Raw genomic sequence first — 17,196 nt, 5'->3', positions numbered from 1 at the left:
TCCTTCGTCTCATGGCGTTTCATAAAATCAAACCTTAAATCAACACAACCTAGGCAGACAGTGAACACTGCATCAATTATATTCAGATTTTTAGCACATTCCAAAAATCACCAAGCAAGAAACTAATTATTCTGTTTTACTTTTCAGTACCTAGAGAAGTCTTGCGGTAGAAATAAATTTCCTATTACAGTGCGCTTTTAATACCGTCATTTTCACGTATCAGTAGAATTAACTTTTGTTAACAAGGAGCAGCAGCTGATGTTTGCACACTTGCATGCATTTTAATGGAGAGGTTCTGTACAAGCCAACAGCTTTATAGGTCATTCCCACCAAGTAAGGAGCCACAGATTTTTGGGAGCTGCTCTGCCAATGCCGTTCTGTTCCTTTGGAAGGAATCAGAGGTTCAATACAAGCAAAGAAGAATCCAGCAACCACGTAGAGGCCACAACCTGCAGCACAGAGTGTACCAGCTTTTTCTGCAGCAGCACAGAGATGATACAGGGCTGGACAGAAGCGCAGTCAGTAGGTTCAGGCAAATCTTGCTCCTGTAACACCTGAGTAGGGTGCAGCTACTATGAAAGCCAAGCTAGTCCTCAGCTGCAGTGGCTTTTTTGGGCTTTCATTGCCCAACGGTGCAGATAGTACCCCTTCTGTAACATGCCATGTAGAGATATTCTTACAAGGCACAGCATAAAGGTTTGATTTAGCTGCTGATAGTTACTTAGACTGACTCATCATAAGCTAGACACCTGCGATCATTTAGAAGCCTGTTGTTGCGGGGTTGTTTTTCCCCTCGATATAACCAGCTTCAATAAATTCCAGCTCAAGTTACACAGGACAGTCGACATGTGAGTTTAACCTCGTCTGCTGTGTATTAAAAATGCATTTCCTTTTAACAGAATTTGGATAAAAAATACATAGCCAGTTACTTCAGTGGAGTTAAGATACCATAGGCTTAATTAATGGGAAATAACTCCTGACAATGCAAGTTATATCGTGCTATAGAAAGTTACTACTTTTTTCAAAGATATGTCATGTCATTGCTGCTTTAATTTAATTATGAAGAATATATAGAGACGCATTACCATCAGGCAAGTATGTTTCAGTTTATACTTTTTAAAAAATGAATAATTGCCCAATTAGGTTGGAAGTGTTTTATTACTTCTTTGAATTCATTAGCCGTGATAAAATGTCAAAAGCACCAGTCAAGACAGAAATAAATAACACGATCTCATGTTAGCGAGAAAGTTGCAAATACAGTATATTAAATTATAGCAATATGCTGCTTCACACCAACCGATGTAGACAGCACACTAAGGAGACAGTAGTTTTACTCACGATCATTGAAAAGATCTATTACCAGAACAGGGGAGCTGCACACCCAACTAGAAGCATCATTCATTCTTTTACCAACTTACTTTATGAATTTAATCAAGGGTTTGAATTGGCAGTTTTGGAAGTTCAACATTCCCTTTGTCTAGAGGTAACAAAAGTGGTACAAAGCTATTTGCAATAAGCCACACAAAAAGCCAAGGCTTTCACATCTTTGTAGTCTTTGCTTTCAGGTCTGTTCCTGCACCAAGTTGGTTTAAAGCCACATCTTATGTCCTCCTTAGTACATAGTAAAGATAAACTCAGGGCAGGCAACGTATGCAACATTATTATCATAGTAGTATGGAACTGCACTTTGCGGGCTTTGAGCAGAGCATCTCTGCAGGTTTATGGGGAGAACTGGTATCTATCAGTCAGAAAATGAAGGAAGTTACAGTTCTTTGGGGAAAAAAAAACCATACAGAAAAGCCGTATTAAAAATACTAAGACAAGGCCTCTAGAACTGCACACCACTTCAGGCCTGAATTAAATCAGGAGTATTCTATTACTCAGATGTTGCCCTAATTTCTCTTTTATGGCCTACAGCAAAGTTTTCCACTGAAAAAAGTCGTGGGGAAAAAAACAAACCCAAATTCTCTACTGAAGGCCTAGTAACATGTCAGTTGCATGACATCTCTCATGGTCAGTAAGAGTATAAACACATCCTCTTCCAGGCAGACATTTGAAAGAAATAACCTTCTGTCAGGGAAAATGGATGTAATATACACTGTAGTGAAGTCACTTCTTATATAGAAAACATAACACATATGGACAGGCACACTGTAAAATAAACAGCTTATACAACTAATGTTTGAAACATCTGAGACCCACTACAGCAGGTCAGATAGAGATTCTCTTTTTGGCTTTCGATTTAACTTTTTAGGTTTAACTTCACCACTGCTTTAATGTAATGTCTGTACTTAAAAAAAAATGTACATGAAAAAATATGTATGATCATTCTGGTGAGGAAAAACATTCCCATGATTACTCAAGCTCAGAAAATTTTTTAATTAACTGTGTTAAATTATGCCAGTGATTAAATCTTGTTATTTACAAGATCAAGTACTACTCTGATTCTTAGTAATGGTCCAGTATCTAAATTAAGATCACAGGGGTTGGATTATGTTCTGGTTGCTAAAAGCTTTCTTTTTTAGCTGTCTGTCCAGTTATTTGGAGGTTTTGAGTCTGGAAGAAAGGAGATGAAGTCAAACATTTTTATGCCTCAACATATTTTCCACCTAGATAAATTTTTGTTATCTAGTCCCATAACTCAGTAACATGGTTTAAATTTTAAGCCTGTAACAATTGTGACATAAGAATAATGAAGACAACACTTTTTTGTCCACACTAACACACTAATTACTGTACTCACTGGTAAACTTAAATTTTGTAATTATTTTTTTAAGTACTGTGTTTCCAAATACCTCTGCATAAAGCACCAAATTATTTGTTGGGAGCATCACATTTCCTGACATTTTCCATATAATCCTTACAAACACCCCACATATCACCAAATTTGTACTCTGAAGAAGTCAACAGAAACATTGCACAGACTTGGCACCACGAGGGCTTATACATTCAAAGGCAGCTTTCTGGAGTGCAGGTCCATCCATTCACATTGGGGAAAAAGTTCACATATACTCCAAAAACAAAAAATGAAGTGAAACTTAGTGTGACTTTACACCAATAAGAACAACAATGAGGACAATTACTATAACAAACAAAATTAAAATAACAAGCATCTTCCGATTCTTCTTCTGATATTGCTCTGCCTATAGACACAAAAAAGAAAGAGTTAATACTTAAGATTTCTGCAAAGCTACAAAATACAGATTCTTGTTTAGTCTAAGTACACGTATCTCAGAGAAGTTCTTTGGTAACTTGACATTTCGTACAGTGTATATATTGCAAGCAACTCCCACAAAATAACTCTGGTCTGCACCATAGACTTCAGTGAAGGTGAGTGTACACTAAAGCCACATTTCTCTGTATTAAAGAGCAGATTTTATAAGGAAGAAAGCACCCTCATCTCTATTAAGCAACCTTACTGTGACTTCTCTTGAGATGTCCTTGAGAGGGCCCTGTGCCTCCACAGGACACGAGCTACACAGAAGACTGATACTTCATTTGGAAGAACAGTTAGCTATGAAGACCATGGAAACAAGATCAGGCAACTGGGTACGTGAAATTCTCAACACTAAAGGTAAGGTGTTTTAACTCATTTTTCCAATATAAGATTCCTGTATTACATTTGAAGGACATTAAAACTCACAACAAAACTTCATTTTTTAATAGGCATTTTTGTTGTACCTGATCCAACTATGCATTTTCATTTAATTTCAGTTAGAACTGAAAGCTTTCTTTTTGATTTAGCTCTCAGTTTTCTGCTTCGCTCCTTTCTTCCAACTACATTTTCTCATCCCTTTCCTCTTTTTTCCAGGGCAATTAAATGGAGGCAATGTGGAGAAAACTCTCCAAAAGCCAAATGAAAGTCTGCTAATAGAAGCTAAACAAAACAAAACTTGCATTTAATTATTTTTAAGTGAATAAACCTTCACAATTTAATCGGAAAAATATATTAATTCTTCTCCTTTATAGTCCCCAGAAAGTAATTTTTTATTATGAGATCTGCAGGATTTTTTGAACTGAAACTACATAACATACAACCACTGATACTTAATTAGGCTTTAGGTATCAAAGCCTGACAAAGTACCACAACTGATTCCAATTTCGTGTGAAACAGGAGTTGGTAACTAGTGATTCATACCACCAGACTTCTGCAGTGAATTAATCTAATTTCTGTGGAAGTGCTGTCTCAGCAGTTTGTAACAATTATGCCAATTAAAACAGAAAATAAAATTGACATTATAGGTATTAAATCAGAATAAAGCTACCAACAGTATTAGAAACAGCAAGGTATCTGTCTTTCATATTACTATTCAGATCTGTGGGTATGTCTTCCATGATAGGTGAAAAAATCCCTGTGCTGTACTGAAAGCAGGTATATATTGCATCAAAATTCCATACTCTAGTCAGCAATCCAAACAGGGGTTTGCTGATAGTTGATTAGCTACCACTAGACTAGAAATAGCATTGATTCCAACAGATTCGTTTACTTCCAGTTCGGTTTGTGCAAATTGCTTGCAATTGCTTTAAACCTTGCTCACCAATGGTCAATGCCTTATTTTAGTGATCTCCTGTTTTACTTTTACGCATAACAAGAATAAACCTATAACCAATTTATTTTGCTTTTCCTCAGATGGCAATTTTTGCTGTTCATATATTAGAAGTCTACCATAACATGAAGTTGAGTGTGTAGTAACAACATGTCCATGTTTCCAAAACAGAATGTTTTACTTAAGAGGCTTTTGCATAAATCTCTCATTCTGCTTTATTTCCAGCAATGGAAGGACTGAACTGAGCTAAGTCAGAACTTAGCTTAAAATCAAAACAAACAAAAAAGCCAACAAAACAAAACAACCACAAAACTGTGTTCTGCTGCCAATTCAAACTTCTCAGATGTTTACAGTAAAAGCTTCACATTAAAAGCATAAGGCTGGACCTAACTTCTAACCAGCATCAGATGGTCAGAGAAAACATTAAAAATTATTCTTGCTGCTCACACTACTGAGATAATGTTTTCAAACTAGAATATATCAACCGACTAAAATCTACAGTGAGGTACACCATAATCAGTTCCATTTCACAAGTGATGGGCTCTCCAAACAGAGAAGGAATTGCAGAGAGGTCCCACCAGGTAAGCAATGTAAAGATCAAAGCACATTGCTTGGATGCCCAGAAAGTTATTTAAGAAATTAACACTAGGTATCGAGCATGACATTAACAGAAGTTATATGGAAAGTTCCTACTACAGTGCAGTTGACATTTTATATTATACAACAATGATTTCTAAAAAAGATGATGTCCAAATGAAATATGACTCAATAACTTAATGGCTATGACATTATGGAAGATTACTAGATATGCAAAGCAGCTTAAATATTCCGTCAGCTTACCTTATGTAGTTGTTTTAGACCCTCTTCAGTTTTCATACATGACTGTTCGACATTGTAGTCAATTCTATCTAGAACTGTTCCCTAAATAAAATGGAGGGAATGAGCACCAAACTGAACCTAAATGAACTTCATAAAACAATTACTATTATGAGCAGCAGAGTAATTAACAACGCTCACAGCAAAAAGCTAATGAACTATGTAAACTATGAACTTCTGCAGAAGAACTAGTTGGGAATGACGTCCTTGCTCAATGCCCAACTGGCAGCTGTGTCACCATCTCACATCACATCCCTTAATAATCATCTTACTTCCAGTTCAGGTGCTTTTGGCTGACACATTTAACCTAAACTGAATCTCAGGGGGAAATAACCAACGGAACTTTGGCATTCTATGTTTTTGGGGTTTTTTTAGTCTAACACTCATAACCAGTTGATTATTATTATTTATTAATTTTCATTAACTCATCTTTTGGCAGATTTCAAGCAGGGCAAACCTTAGCCTAAGAATTAAATTAGGAAAAGCAAGAAGCACACGAAAACATGATCTTACAACAGGAAGAGTGTGGAAACCTTAACACTACTTGGAATCTATTTCTTGCTAACACTGTGATGTGTGTAGATAAGGAAGAAATTCTTCACTATGAGGGTGACAAGACACTGGAAGAGGTTGCCCAGAGAAGTTGTGGCTGCCCCATCCCTGGAAGTGTCCAAGGCCAGGCTGGATGTGGCTCGGAGCACCCTGGTCTAGTGGAAGGTGGCCCTGCCCAGGGCAGGGGGGTTGGAACTAGCTGTTCTTTAAGGTCTTTTCCAACTCAAACCAGTCTATGATTCTATGCCAATGTACCTGTTCTACTATCATTGCGCCCAGGTCCCTAAATATTTCATTGAGATCGGAGATTGACTGTACAATCTGACGGATTTCTCGTTCCCGCTCTTCCACCATTAATGTGTTTTGCTCCACCAATGCTAGCTGGTCATCTGTAAAACCCTGTTGAAATAAAATATTTAGATGTTAAACTAACATTAACAGCATGAAAACACTAGAAATAATTATAAGGATTGTAAGATTTCATAACACAACAATCCTTTTAGAATTTCCTTAGTAGACGAGTATCTAAGAAAAAAATTACTGTATTTTAAAAACTGAGTTTCAGGGTCACTAAAATAACTTGGACAGCTATTTATAGTTTGAGCAGAGAAAACATGACTCTTGCATCCTGACCAAACACACAAACAACTTTTAAAAATACGACCTTGTAAGTGGGCTTGCATGGTGAGGTTTTGGTAGTGGGAAGGCTACAGGGGTGGCTTCTGTGAGAATGTGCCATGCCCAGTGGAGCCCGTGCCAGCCGGCTCCCAGCTGGACCGAGAGCTGGCCACGGCTGAGCCCATCAGCACCAGTGGTAGCGCTTCTGGGAGAGCATATTTAAGAAGGAAAAAAAAATCTGTACCAGTGAGAGAGGGGAGTGAGACTATGTGAGAGCAGCAGCCCTGCAGCCCCCAGGTCAGCGAGGACAGAGGCGGGGGGGCTCCAGGCACCGGAGCAGCCGTTCCCCGGCAGCCCGTGGTGAAGCCCCTGGCAGGGCAGGCTGTGCCCCCAGCCCACGGAGCCCACGGGGGAGCAGATCCCCCCCCACAGCCCGGGGAGGGCCCCACGCCAGGGCAGGGGGTGCCCAAAGGAGCCGTGACCCGTGGGACCCGCGCTGGGGCAGCTCCCGGCAGGGCAGGGCTCCTTCACTTTAAAGAGTGCCACCTTCCATCCAAACTCAGGATCACACAGCTTTCTAACATTTAGTCTTGCATCTGCCCAGAAAGGTGGTATGACAAAGGGCAGCACTGTATTTACAGATCTTCTAGCCCCTGTCAGACACGTAAGGAGAACTCGGGAGTCAAACTGAGTTCCCTCACACTGCAACACTGAGGCTGATGGCATACCATTTTGATATTTTCATATTAAAATTAAAGGTACATAAAGTTTCTTCATATTGAATTTGTGCAGTAATATCTCAACTTACTCTATCATAAAGTGTATCATCCTCCCCGTCATCCATCAGTGGGACTGAGGTGTCGAAGAAGTGTTTGGATCTTTCTTCTCTATTCTTCATGCCTGTAAAAGACAAATGTTTGAGCATAATATTTACACAAACTAAAATCAGAGTAAGAGTAAGGTCTGAAGTACCAGATAAAAAAGCACAAGAAAGAAAATACAGCCTATATGTAACATAAATAGCAGTATCTAAATTTTAACTGTCACACAGGCTTACTATTTAATTATTATATTAAATTAAATAGTAATTAAAATTAATATTTAATAAAGCATAACAAATTCAACCAGACTTGCAAGACTGCAATTAAATCAGTGACTTTAAGTCATTATGTTCCATGAATTTAAAACAAATAAGGTAAGTTACGAGCCTTAAAGTGTGATCACTCTAGGCTATTTTCAAACAAAGTCTCTTAGGAACATACCTTGTCTGAATTGTAATCTTAAGTTCCACCTGTGCCATTTATACCATGGGAGGAAGAAATATTATACCAGTATATAAGAATATATATTTACCAATATAAAATTTGAAGATCAAATTTTTGATCTTCCAAGATAAAACAAGCTTACTCAGCTGAAAATAGAATTACACACAATTTCAGTTTTAAACAGAGGATATTCCACTTCTGATCTGTTTATGGATGCAGAATTTTAGTTTATCACAGACCACCTTTTGAAGTTTTTTCTATCACAGACTCCCAATCAACAGCAGGTATTGTGTCTGAAGACCAATGGCTGCTTCACCAGTGTAACAAAAGTAGCTTTGCAGACCACAATTTGAGAAGTAATGATGCATTTTGACAAGCAGTTTGAACATGGGCTGTGAACCAGAAACTCCCAAATTCTAACTTCCACTCTAATATACTTCTGGTAGTCCTGTGTGCATCACTTAACCCTTCTGTGCTTCAGTTTTCCCAACCAAGAAAATAAGCACACCTTAATTAGTGGTTTCCACAGAAGGTGCCCATGTATTACTGTATCTCTTATGCTTACGTTTGAGATAGTCAGACTGTGCATGCCTAAAGTTGGTGGATAGGTCCTGAAGGGACTGTGCTAAGGAAGACACTACATTCCTGAGAACACGTGCTTCTTGTTCTGTACAACTACGTGACCTGCTCTGCAAGACCTGGACTGCTCTCTGACATCTGTGAAATAACTGAGAAAACAATTCCATTAGTAAAAAACACACAGCAACATGCACTTTAGCTATCACATTGCAAAAGTTCCAGAGGGAAGACTAATATTTTGATTTCTAGATTTTTAAAATCAATTTCTTATGCCCCAGTGCAATTGTTTAAAAAGGTATGGAAACACAGAACACAAACGAACAAACAGCTTAAAGCTAACAGGGTAGCAGACTAACACAACTACTTCTGATCAAAGACATTTGCTTCATTGCAACTACTTGGACCGGACGCCTCAGAACACATGTATCTGTATTTCTCTGAGATAACTGTAAATGTGGTTTGATTAAGTCTCCCAATCCTATTCCAAGTAGAAAAGCAAGCAGGCAGGTAAGTAAAAGACCAGGGAGACTGAGTGAGTGACTCGTGAGAAGTTCAGTGAGACAGTGAGTGCAGTACCAAGCATAAAGCCCAGGACCTCTGGTTCACTCTAACACTGATTACAAAAGAAATGCTTTACTCAAAGGAAATCACTGCCTCATTACGATGCATTACAGATATGTCAAACTGTAGGTTTAGAATTGAAAGCAGTTTGTACCTGTGTGATCTCTTGGGTTGTTATTTCTATTGCCCGCTCCTCTTCACTGCTGTCATCCAGTGTTGGTCTGTTTAGATGTTTATCATGAAGACTGGCTAATTCTTTCATCTTCTGTTTAACCCTGGCAATATCATACTGAATCTGAAACAGAAAACCCAACAACGAAGAAGGGAAGTGACTAATGCTTCAGAGGAGAAAGTTCTGACAAATGCTAGACAAAAATAATTATTGGAAGAAATCTATAAAGCAGACCAAAGATCAAAAACAACACACATAAAAAGCTGACTAAGAAGTAACTGAATACTCTCATATACTTTGAATCTGCTACTTTTTAAACATAATTTTGTTAATCTTAGGCAAGAGTGCTGTTTTCAAATATGCTTCGTTAAGTTGGAATAATATTTTTATCATTATATAATTAATATCATAGTAAGAAGGTTTAGCCAACTTCCAAAAATACAGATGAATATTCAGGTCACACCTTCAACTCTGTCTAACATTGAACAGCCTGGACTTAACACTAGAAGTTAAAATGAGATGCCTTCAAACAAGCCATTAAAATATATCTGTAAGGTCGATTACTATTGTAGTAAAAAGGGGACTGGTCACATTTTTGCACAATGGGTTCTGTACACACAAGCTGATGAACCAACAATGTGTTCTGAGAGTACGTTTCAAAAGGATTTTCTGGAAGTCAAGAATTGTTTCATACTTCAAATACTGGAAAAAGTTTATAATTTAATGACTCCAGAATAATTTCCTCACGCTTGTCCAAATGTTTCTATAACTTGCACAGCATCAGGACTGCATAGGCAGGAAAAATTCTTCTGCTAGAAGACACTAACACTTTCTGTCTTCAAACAGTAAACTGCTTATCTCCACCATTTTAGGGTCTATTCAATTGAACCCCTCAGTGGGTTCAAACAAAAAAACTACTTGGAAGTGCTAATTTTTTTGTACCCTTCCTTCCAAGTTTCAAACTGAGAACAATTCTGCTTTGCTAAGATGTTTGGGACCTTCCTGCAGTCTCAAGTCTAAACACTCAGCTATAGCATGTCTATATCCAAACAGTCCCAGTGCACTGTTAAGATTGGGCTCCCACTGATGATGCAAACCCAGTCTCCTGGAACTTCTGGTCCTAGATAATCTCATTTTATTTCACCTGCAATATATCCTTCAAGATAGTAAGTCACAGCTTGCCTGATATTTTCCTCTGAACAAGGATGTCAATTTAGAAAACACACATTTTAATCTTTCTTCTAATACGGCTTCTATCATAAAATTTACAGCATTGAGAATGTAACTGACAACACTAATAAAACCCTACATGAGAAATCAAACTCTGTGTTGGATTTGCCACTTACTTCATCTGCTCCATCAACCCATTTGGGAGGTAAACGTTTTGTTACTCCAATTGCTGCTTCGGGATCTAAACTTATTCCCGATACCAGTGCCATACGATCATCAGCAAGCTGCGGAAGATGAGAAGAGACAACAAATGAATTTTACTCAGATTAGATGCAAATCCATGAGCATCAGGAAAAAATGCTTGCATGCCTTCCCATAAAAAATAACCTTAAAAACGTGTTTGCACATGATGCAGGTATGATCAAGCTTCACATCTCCTGGTTTGTCCCCTATATGCTAATGAGCTACATCCTCCCACTTCCTACAGGACCTAAAAGATGAAAGTTACCTTAGAATTCTTAGAATACTCCGTAGAATTCCTAGCAATTTTCAAGGAGAAAATATGGTATTGCAGTGAGAATTCAAGTAATTCTCATGTTGGTACATTTCATATTAGCCACAGCCAAGGGATCCCTAATCAGTGGTGCAGCATGGTATATATTGCGCCAGGCAACTTTGAAAATCTCACTCGGGAAAATCTCCAAGTAAAAATGTTTATTATATCTCCAAGAAATAAAAAGGTATCCCATGATTTTTCTCAAACACTGTTGTATTTCACCAGTCACCTACTAGGCAGCTGAAGAACAAACACTTTCTCATACTGATGTGCAACTAAAATAGTTACGGGTTTTATTTAACAGAAATAAAAAGGTGCTAAACAAAAATAAGCAAGGCGGGGGGCTGGGCAATCCACACTTCCCTATATCTCAACGATATGTGCTTGCTGTTCCAGCTATATGGTCTAAGGCAAAGAAACTTGCAGGAAAACGGGCATATAATTCTCCACAAAATTCCAGAGATTGCCAGAGAGTAAATAAGACAATGTGCTGGCCAGCTTATACACAGCTTTCCACAGATCCACAGGAGGGCTGGAGATGGGGAAGGAGTAAAAGAAATCCTTTATCACAATTAATAGTCATAATGTGAGTAACTCAGGTGCAACAAATCAGGAGTTTATGTTATTGGAGACTGATGCACACTGACGTACAGCAGTTGCAGAAGGGCATGATTTATTTTTTTGAGACTATTTTTGGGAACATAATCAAATTTGTAGAGTTGAAATATTAAAAGATGTTAGAAAAAAACCCTCATGTGACTGATTAAAAGTACATTGAGGTGCTGGACCATGTCCAGAGAGGGACAATGAAGCTGGGGAAGGGTCTGGAGCGTAAGTCTGATGGGGAACGGCTGAGGGCACTGGGGGGGTTCAGCCTGGAGAGAAGGGGGCTCAGGGGGGACCTTATTGCTCTCTATAACTGCCTGAAAGGAGGTTGTAGGCAGGTGGGGGTCAGTCTCTTCTCCCAGCTAACAAGCAGCAGGACAAAAGGAAACAGCCTCAAGTCACACCAGGGCAGGTTCAGACTGGATATTAGGGAAAAAAAAAATTCACTGAAAGGGTTGTCAAGCATTGGACCAGGCTGCCCAAGAAGGTGGTGGAGTCACCATCCCTTGGGGTGTTGAAAAAAACCATGTAGATGCAGTACTTAGGGATATAGCTTAGGTGGTGGACTTGGCAGTGCTGGGTTAATGGTTGGACCTGATGATTTTAAAGGTCTTTTCCAACCTAAATGATTCCATGATTCTATTTTTTAGAGTCACAAAACACCTGTGTTAAATCTATCAGAATCTTATTTTTCATAACTTCAACCTCAGGAAAGTTTAAAATATGACAAATGTGAAAGAATACGTGGGGTGTTTTTTTCTTATTTTTTAAAGCTCAGTTTGGCAGAAATCAAAAGCCATGGTCTGATCTTGAATACCATGTACAGATTTATCTATCTGCTTTGATATCATTACCAGTAAAATGTGCTGTTCACCCTCAATAAAAATTATTTTGTTAAGGACAGTATTAGTACTACTGACCTTTAAACAGATCAGAGGTTTTTCTTGGTAGGGTTTAGAAACTTATGTAAATAGGCTTAGTGCTACGGTGCCGGATGAAAACTTTTTCTGCAATGGTGCAGCGTTGGATGAGATCGCCCAGTGAAAGCGTGGTGTTGCTGTTCTTGGAGCTTTTTAAGACTTTAACCAAATGATGGATGATCCTATATAGATTACCAATAGTCCTGTTTTGATCAGGAGCTTGAACCAGATGAGCTCTAGAGGCTCCTTCTAACAAGCATGCCTACGATCCTCCCAAATTAAGGCCGAGTATGATACACACACCTAACAGTGCACAGGGCCACAGAGCAACATTTAGCACTGGGACCACAGACACTTCTAGTCACCTTCCTCCTCTGAGAGGAAGACAGGGGAATGGTTAGAATTGGAAGACAAATATAGATCTTGTTGCCAGTTGAACCAGGCTTTGTAGCTTCAGAGATAAAATAATCTTCCATTGCTGGAGATCATCAATAATACCACTTGAAACTCACCCAATTACTTCACTGTTTGTTCTCAGGGAAAGGTTTCATACAAAAACCTCACTTCCTAGTTCCTCCCAAAATTCTAATATTCCTTTATCAGGCCTGGAAAGCTTTGTGGTTCTTTACCCCCTTCCCTCTTAAAAAAACAAACCCTCTTCCTTCCTGGGCAACTTTTCCCCAAAAGCCTGTTTTTTTAATCCCTGACCTTATTTCCTGGCCAATAAGTTTTGTACAGTTTACACATAGCATAAAAAATAGTTAATAGCTTCATTGTTACAAAGTCACTATATCCCATACGTATACAGTAAGTCAGACTAGTTTATACATGTATCAACAATATAACATTGTATCACAACATGCTTGTCTTCTCTATGCAGCCTTGTCCTACTGCACATGGAGACACTCCATCCTATAGAAAGAAATTCAATAAACTAGCAGGATAAAGAAAGGAACATTTTAGCCCAACAACGTATGCTTGATGCACCATGGCAGAATAAAACATGAAAAACAATACCTCATCCAGCTCCTGAAGTGATTTGTGGATCCCATCAGCCCCATCCAGTTACAGACAGCAAAAGATGAAAGGGAAAAAAGAGACATAGGACAGATACAGGGTATGGTCAGTTGAGAAAAATATGGATATTTTTTTTTAAGCATGATGGTTTACCAAGAACAAAACAAATTGGCTTTTAACACACAATTATTCAATATATACACCACAATGTTGTACTTTAAGTCCGCATTTTCCTTGATGCACAAACTTTTTAAATAAATATTTCAGTTGCTTGGTAAACAGAACATAAGAGATCAAGTTAAGAGCTTGATTTGCTTTCCAAGGTAACTGCACAGCGAAGTTTCCAGTTACTAAAATTTCAGGTAGAAAAACTGCAATAGAATATATTGAAATGTGACAGCAAGGGCAATTTGACTGCAGTATTCAACATCCACTGGTGAGTTAGACAGTTTGATTATGATGGGAGGATGCACATACAAGCTTTTGTAAGACATTTATTGACAAGCACCCCAGTTATCACAGGATAAAACAGACAGCAAAAGACAAAAAGCGAAAGCAAATGTAGTATATGCTCAATTATGTGCACACTTTGATTACGCTCTAGTTTCAGGTAAAATTAAACCTATACGCATCTGGAAAAATACAAAAGACAATGTATCTCCACCTTCTCTATTCATCAGTCTTTGTACTGTAGAGGGTATGCGTGAGCAATAGGCTGTTTCACTGAAAGATTAACGAAGCATATCCATCTTAAACAAGGACAAAATACTTGTGGGTTTGCAAAGCAGCAGGCTTCAATTAATGATCTCTTACCCTATACTAAGCTTTTGAAATAGGACTATACTGTTAAGAATGCTACTTGGATTATTTGAGTTTGAGGAATAGTTGGCTGTCCACATGAGAATGCATCTTCCAGGGCAGAATCCAATTTTTGACAGAGAGCTCTCACAGTAAAGGATTCCTTCAGGAGAAGCCTGAACTACAGTGGGCCAAAGTACTATGAGCTAAAACCTGCAACACTGCCCTGCTGGCAAGCAGCAGCTCTGCCCTGGAGATACCACCCTGAAAAAAAGGTAAATATAGCTGCACCTCTTGACAGTGATAGGCAACTGAGAAACATGAGAGGCAAGTAGCTCACACTACCACCTTTACGCTTCTTGATAAATAGTACACTTGTGGTAAGTAACTACAGAACTTTGTACTGTCCAGCAGGAGCAAGACTGAGCCACTAACTTCATCCACTGCACAAGAGCAACAATTTCCAATCACAGTTAGCCTTCATTACATTTGAATGAGCATCATAGAGAATAGCTTCCATTAATGTTAACACACACTGTAAATAAATGTTTTATGCAAGTGCTAAGTGTTGTTGCACTCACTGCTGAGTAAAAGTGCTGTTTCACTGCTCAGTAGCCTGTATGTGAGTTTAAATTATCGCTAAATTTTCTAGGTGATGCTTAAAAAACCCAAGGACCTAAAGATGCGATATTGATATTGGCAAAACAACATGTTAACAAGAAATAAATGCAGTGCCAAATTAAACATGTATAATACATTACTCGTGACATTTCCCATTCTGCAAATCAATTTAATACGTAGCTTGTTAGACACAGGTGTAATAACATTAACAACGAACAAAGACCATTCAACAGCAACTCATCAGTTGAAATAATTTGCAGCACGAAGTACTGCTTTTCCTAACATACATGCATTAATGCAAAGCAATTTAGAATGACGAGACTGCCAGCAGATATTTACTATCACAAATAAATAATAAGTTTGAACAGAAGGTGTAAAAACCTCAGCAGAGCTGAGCTGTCAAGCAGTCCATCACAGTCTGACTAGCTCAAAACTTGGGAAAAGCCACATGAACTGCCTCTGAACAAATGACTTTTTGAAATTTCTGTAACAAGGGCTTACACTAGAATCTACTGACTCCCCTCCCTCTCATGACTTTCAGTATTATTTGTACTTGGGGGGAAAAATATAAAAAGGACAATGAACATCTGAGCGAATTATGGAAAAATTCAAGCAATGGGAATAATCTACACTAGTGTATTTTATGGTGCCCACACTGGAGTGAATAGAAGAGTTCTGCTCTATGAAATAACTTGAATTTTTTTCTTTGGGCAGAGGACACATCAAAAAAACACAATGGATGAAAAACCTCATGTCAATGCTAACATGAAGTTATTAGAACAACTATTTTATTATCCATGAAGCGAATAGAGACATGACCAGCACAAAGACAGATCTCTTCTATTCATTTTACATGGAGTAGTAGGAAAAAGGAATCAACTAAGGGGGGATGGGGGGGGGGTGTAGTACCGAAGACAGGGGGAAGCTTGAGGAGGGCTCAGAGGGAGGGATGGGGAGCCCGACGAAGGGGACCCCCGGGGCGGGGGAGGGGAGTCGGGGGGGCCTGGAGGGCCGGGGGGGGGGGGGGGGGGGGGGGGGCGCGGGGCACAGGGCACGGCTGCCTGGCAGCCCTCGGCGCAGCAAGGTACAGTAGGATGAAGGGAGGAGACTCACCGCAGCAGCCATGCTACGTGAACTCAGAGGGCTGGAGGAGCCGTAACTACTCACTTGCTCGGCCAGCAGCTGCCGGCTCTGCACCGCGTTGTTCCGCAACAACAAGAACGCGTCCGTTAGACGCCGGGTGGCCATGGCCTACCGCCCCGGGGCCCCCCGCCCGGGGCCGCTCAGCGCCTCGCTGCCGGGGCTTCGGCCCTAGCTCAGCCCCGGGCCCGCGGCCAGAGGCGGCAGCCGCCCCCGGCGACGCCCGGCTGGCCGCTCACAGGGCCCGGCCAGAGGCCCCCAGCGCCGGCCCCCCCCGGCCGCCGGCCCCATCCATCCCCCCCGGATCCGACTGCGGCCCCAGCCCCGGCCCGGCTCACTTCCGCGTTGTGCATCGCCCCGCGCCTTCCGGCCCGCCCGCGCCCCGCCCCGCCCGGGCCCGCCGGCCGCGCACCAACGTTCCGGGCCCGCGGCGGCCCCCGCGCCCAGCCCAGGCCGTGGCAGGGGGGCGCGGGGCGTGTGAGGCCCTCACGGTGGTTGCCCGTGAGGGCCAGTGAGGGCCAGGTGTGGCTGTGGCGGGTGGCGGGCCGCGGGCCACCTCGGTGGCGGCTGGGCCGGGGCCCTGCTTGCCCAGGCGGGGGCCCTGCCGTGACCGCAGCGTTGTCAGTGACTTTGCTCCTTCCCGCTGCCGTGAAGCTTCTCCAAAGGCACCGGTTTGGTTCACAGCAAACCGCTGCGGTGTGACCCATTTGGCTTGGTGGCTCCCCTTTTCCAAGTCTGTTTTCCCTCTGGAACGCTGCCTCACCTTCCCCCATTCCCTTTGCTTCCAGTCAATTTTCAGTTTTCCACAAAAACCCCACGCAGCTTTATTTTGCCATCTCCCACCACTGAAAAATCAAGATGTTCCCTCAAAAACCCCCAGGGCATTTAGAACCACAATATTGGGTCTGACTTGCTGGAAGAGGCTTTTGGACAAGGTGGGCCGGAATGATTTCTGCCCACTGCTCCGTAGGCCGGCCAGGATTCCACCTGCGTGGGCAGAGGTGGGTGAGGTGGGTCTGGGGTCCCTGTGCCCCGTGCCTGCAGGCCTAGGGACGAGGGACCCCCGGCGTGCTGGGGCAAGAGGCTCCCCAGCTCCAGCACCCAAAAAATCCCACCCCAAACAACCAGGATTGACTCATGTGGTAGGGTCAGTGACTGTAATCACAGCCACATTTTCTGGAAATGTTACCTCGTTTTA

The 17,196-nt window shown here is 40.9% G+C and overlaps 1 protein-coding gene across 3 annotated transcripts; it reads right to left on the bottom strand.

Annotated features, from left to right (window-relative positions):
- Positions 1 to 1,139: 1,139 nt before the first annotated feature.
- Positions 1,140 to 16,319, bottom strand: STX16 (syntaxin 16). 3 transcript variants are annotated; one of them, XM_080403959.1, is made up of 8 exons: positions 15,972 to 16,319; positions 10,517 to 10,624; positions 9,153 to 9,293; positions 8,424 to 8,586; positions 7,402 to 7,493; positions 6,231 to 6,374; positions 5,388 to 5,468; positions 1,140 to 3,143 (listed from the first exon to the last, which is right to left on the bottom strand). In XM_080403959.1, exons 1-8 carry the CDS (start codon positions 16,104 to 16,106, stop codon positions 3,039 to 3,041), a joined length of 969 nt encoding a protein of 322 aa, XP_080260085.1. In that variant the 5' UTR covers positions 16,107 to 16,319; the 3' UTR covers positions 1,140 to 3,038. The 3 variants fall into 3 exon arrangements, with proteins under 3 accessions (XP_080260085.1, XP_080260086.1, XP_080260087.1); XM_080403960.1 differs by having other exon boundaries at positions 16,026 to 16,316; XM_080403961.1 differs by lacking the exon at positions 15,972 to 16,319 and adding an exon at positions 13,440 to 15,746.
- Between the last annotated feature and the right edge of the window lie 877 nt (positions 16,320 to 17,196).

Source organism: Falco punctatus (assembly GCF_963210335.1).
Source record: "Falco punctatus genome assembly, chromosome: 10".
In the NCBI taxonomy this organism is placed as follows: Eukaryota; Metazoa; Chordata; class Aves; order Falconiformes; family Falconidae; genus Falco; species Falco punctatus.
This window is presented reverse-complemented; position numbering and strand designations above follow the sequence as displayed.